This window comes from Mustela nivalis (assembly GCF_964662115.1).
Source record: "Mustela nivalis genome assembly, chromosome: 6".
Lineage (NCBI taxonomy): Eukaryota > Metazoa > Chordata > Mammalia > Carnivora > Mustelidae > Mustela > Mustela nivalis.
This window is the reverse complement of record NC_139025.1, coordinates 62661623-62666052: the sequence shown is the minus strand read 5'-3', so window position 1 is coordinate 62666052 and position 4430 is coordinate 62661623. Positions and strand designations below refer to the sequence as shown.

At 45.1% G+C, this 4430-nt stretch overlaps 1 protein-coding gene across 1 annotated transcript; it reads left to right on the top strand.

The window, feature by feature from the left end:
- Window positions 1-1819: 1819 nt before the first annotated feature.
- LOC309867583 (dnaJ homolog subfamily A member 1) lies at window positions 1820-3261 on the top strand. The gene has a single exon (XM_082736537.1). The coding sequence runs from the start codon at window positions 1944-1946 to the stop codon at window positions 3135-3137; it is 1194 nt and encodes a 397-aa protein (XP_082592663.1). The 5' UTR covers window positions 1820-1943; the 3' UTR covers window positions 3138-3261.
- Window positions 3262-4430: the final 1169 nt, after the last annotated feature.

The following is a 4430-nucleotide window of genomic DNA, read 5'->3' as shown; positions in this document are numbered from 1 at the left end:
TCAGATTCTTTTCTTTCTTATTTCTGGAGGGCAGCAAACACCTTCAAGAGATATCCTCTCTTTTCACGATGTGACAACAGGGATTTTTTTTTTTTTTTTTAAGAAAAGCCGATGAAATTTTAACTAATCCGACCAGCCAGAGGAAAGCAATATGACAAAAAGCACCTCAAAGGAAGGGTGGGATTTCTTTTCCGCTTCAAAGGTGTTGCTGTGTGATGCTGTAAAAAGATGTTCCCTCTCCCCAACCCCGGGCAGGGGGGTCAGAGCTCAGCAAACACCCACATGGGCCTCCCCAGTCTCCTCACTGCTGTCCTTCCTTCGCTGGTCCACCACTGGGCACGTGGATGGGGCCAGCCACAAAGAAAAGGACAGCGGTCAGGGAAAGGGTGGAGGAATGTATTAGTAAGGAAGAAATCTGGAAATGAGTATTTGGGCTTTATAAGACAAATCGGTTCTCAAGGTAATTGGACGGCCCTCCAAACGCCAAAGCTAATCACTGAGAATGAACCCCTACCAGAATCATGTCCGCCGTACCCAGCCAGGGCTCCTCACCCTCCAGGCTGTCCTGGGGATGCTTGGAGAATCTGATCCTCAGAGCTATATTTCGTGAGACCACATGCAGCCTCCTCCTTCCAGCACCATACATAGCTGTCTTGTAACTAGCTCTCAGCAGAGTGTGGTTTCTGGTGATCCCTGTCACTACCCGGGTTTGGTTCTTGGTCCTGAGCCACAGGTGAGTACCTTTATTTCCTCTGCAACTGTCTCGTATCCTGCCTTGCCTGGGCTGGAAGGTTCTGGAGAGGGCAAGGAGAGGCGCATTCTTCCTCCCTACCCGCCCTGTCAGGCATGCCATGGCCTGTGCTCCCTCCCAGAACTTAAAAGGAGGGCACAGATGGAGGTGGGGGGTGGGAAAGGTCACTGGAGAAGGTCTAGCATGATCGCAGTATGCCAGACAAACCCAAAACCCAGTCCATAAAAGATTTCTTTATTTTGCCTGGTCCAAGAGAATAGCCCAGCTGCTATCTTTGGCTCTCCTCCATTCCTCACTCCCATTCATAAAATCGCTAGAGGAGGCCATGTGCTGCTTCCTCACAGAGCAGATCAAGTTGTGCTCGAGTCCAGAATGAAGTTGGATTGAGATGCAGTGGGCTGGAAGTCTGTCTGTCTCCTCTACCCTGACTCCCCCATCTGACTACAGCCATCATGAATCAATAAATCATAGGCGGGGTCTCTCTAGAGGTCCAATACTATGTCAGAGGTGCACCAGAAGTACATAAAAGTTTACTACACTAAATTTCTGGGGGCGCCTGGGTGGCTCAGTCTTTAAGTGTCTGCCTTTGGCTTAGGTCATAATCCCAGAGTCCTGGGATTATGCATCGGGCTCCCTGCTCAGCGGAGAGCCTGCCACTCCCTCTCCCACTCCCCCTGCTTGTGTTCCCTCTCTTGCTGTCTCTGTCAAATAAATAAATAAAATCTTTTTAAAAATAAATAAATAAATTTCTGGTGCCCATGGATTAGCCTATCATGGCAGTCCAAGAGGCCCCTGACCTATAGCAGTTTGTCTTTTGGTGAGGCCCAAATCTGGTAAATAGCAGGACACCAGGTTTAGGAGACAGTCACTTGGTAATACAGCCTATTTGGTCTAGTTCGCTAGTGACCCTAAAAATACAATGTCATCATTATTTTCTTAATTGACCATATGCCTGATACTGGACTAATTACTTCCTATATATTACCTCATTTAACCATGATTTATAACCACTTTATTCCCACTTTATAGGTTAAAAAAAAAAAAAAACTGAGATTCAAAGAGGTTGAGAAATGGGAACTTTCCAGAACGCTCGGTGAGACGCGGAGGAGCGGCGGCTACCCGAGCTGCGCCCAGCAACGCGCTCCTTCCCGCTCCCCCACATCGGCCTCGGCCCTCTCACCGGCTGTAGAAAATGGTGAAAGAAACCACTTATTATGATGTTTTGGGGGTCAAACCCAATGCCACCCAAGAAGAACTGAAAAAGGCCTACAGGAAACTGGCTTTGAAGTACCACCCTGATAAGAATCCAAATGAAGGAGAGAAGTTTAAACAGATTTCTCAAGCTTATGAAGTACTCTCTGATGCAAAGAAAAGGGAATTATATGACAAAGGAGGTGAACAGGCAATTAAAGAAGGTGGAGCTGGTGGTGGTTTTGGCTCCCCCATGGACATCTTTGATATGTTTTTTGGAGGAGGAGGAAGAATGCAGAGAGAAAGGAGAGGTAAAAATGTTGTGCATCAGCTCTCAGTAACCTTAGAAGATTTATATAACGGTGCAACAAGAAAACTAGCTCTGCAAAAGAATGTGATTTGCGATAAATGTGAAGGCCGAGGTGGTAAGAAAGGAGCAGTTGAGTGTTGTCCCAATTGCCGAGGTACTGGAATGCAAATAAGAATTCATCAGATAGGACCTGGAATGGTTCAGCAAATTCAGTCTGTGTGCATGGAGTGCCAGGGCCATGGGGAACGGATCAGTCCTAAAGATAGATGTAAAAGCTGCAATGGAAGGAAGATAGTTCGAGAGAAGAAGATTCTAGAAGTTCATATTGACAAAGGCATGAAAGATGGCCAGAAGATAACATTCCATGGTGAGGGAGACCAAGAACCAGGACTGGAACCAGGAGATATTATCATTGTTTTAGATCAGAAGGATCATGCTGTTTTTACTCGGCGAGGAGAAGACCTTTTCATGTGTATGGACATACAGCTGGTTGAAGCACTGTGCGGTTTTCAAAAGCCAATATCTACTCTTGACAACCGAACCATTGTCATCACCTCTCATCCAGGTCAAATTGTCAAGCATGGAGATATCAAGTGTGTGCTAAATGAAGGCATGCCAATTTATCGTAGGCCATATGAGAAGGGTCGCCTCATCATCGAATTTAAGGTAAATTTTCCTGAGAATGGCTTTCTGTCTCCTGATAAACTCTCTTTGCTGGAAAAACTCCTACCTGAGAGGAAGGAAGTAGAAGAGACTGATGAAATGGACCAGGTAGAACTGGTGGACTTTGATCCAAATCAGGAAAGACGGCGCCATTACAATGGGGAAGCATATGAGGATGATGAACATCATCCCAGGGGTGGTGTTCAGTGTCAGACCTCTTAATGGGGCCAGTGAATAACACTGCTGGCATTTTATGTGCAGTAGTGAATGAGTGAAGGACTATAATCATAGCTCACTACTTGCTATTGTTTTTGTTTTAATATTCAACTATAGTAGTGTTTTAAAAGTTAAATGAAGAATAAACTCAAATATAAAAGCTAAAAAAAAAAAAAAAAAAAAAAAAAGAGGTTGAGAAATATACGCAAGATCATATAACCAGTCACTGTGACTGAGCAAGGCCACAGAGCTAGTGTGACCGGAAGAGATCACAGAGCTAGCTGATTGGGCCCCGGAACCCAGGTGTCCCTTACTCTGCAGCTCAAGCAGTTAACCACATCACTTCCGCATCCTATGTCCTTCTCATGCCAGGCATGCGCCAATGACTATGAAGCCATCAGAATTTTGTTACCATCTGAAAAATGGCTGCAGGTGCTAGAGATGCCTTTAGCAAACAGTGAAAAAACTGGGGTATGAGAAAACACAACAATCACACTTATCTAAAAACAGAAATGTAAATCTGGAAAAGGCCAGGACCCTGAATTAAAACAATTCCACTTTTCTGGATTAGAGAGTTTTGAAAAGATCTGGAGAGCTAAGTGTTTTACACATAGCAATAGAGGTCTATATACAGCTATGTATGTATGTGAATATTAATATAGATATATTGCCCACTCTCCAGAATAGAACACCATTAGCATATCATGCAAAAGAACACTTAGAAGCTCAAGTAAACAGAGGGGACTGTGATTAACGCTGTTCAGGAACAGGAGTGCAATGAAAAGCATTCAGAGAATGTACCTGAAAATGAAGTAAAACTTGAGTCAGGCCTTGAGTGATGAACACAATTCAGCTGGGTGGAAGGAAAAAGGAGGGCTTCCAGGCAGGTGAAACAAACTCAGATGCAGAGATAGGCTCATAACTGAGCATAAGCAACATGGGGAATTTTAATCTAGATCAGAAGCCCAGTGGGGCCAGGAAATGCGCCTCAGCTGGTAGTACAGTTCTATCTCCAAAGACTAGCACGTGGTAGGCCCTCAGAAGCTAGTTGGTGATGAAAGAAAGGAAGAAGGGAAAGAGGGAATGGGCGAGGGGGGCACAAGAGAAAACTCAAGTGACAAAGACAGAACAGAGAGCAGAAATGTAGAAATTGTGTGTGTCGGGTCTGAAGGAAAATAAGCTTGGTAAGCCTGGCTGGAGCAAGGGTAGGAAGGGCCTTGACCAAACAGAGACCGAAGTAGAGGGAGAGACAGAGCCATATGGAAAAGCCACGTGTCCTCAAGCCTTCAAGGAAGCATG

Excerpts from the sequence above, each read along its gene's own strand:
- LOC309867583 (XM_082736537.1), top strand. The coding sequence starts at position 1,944 with ATGGTGAAAGAAACCACTTATTATGATGTTTTGGGGGTCAAACCCAAT.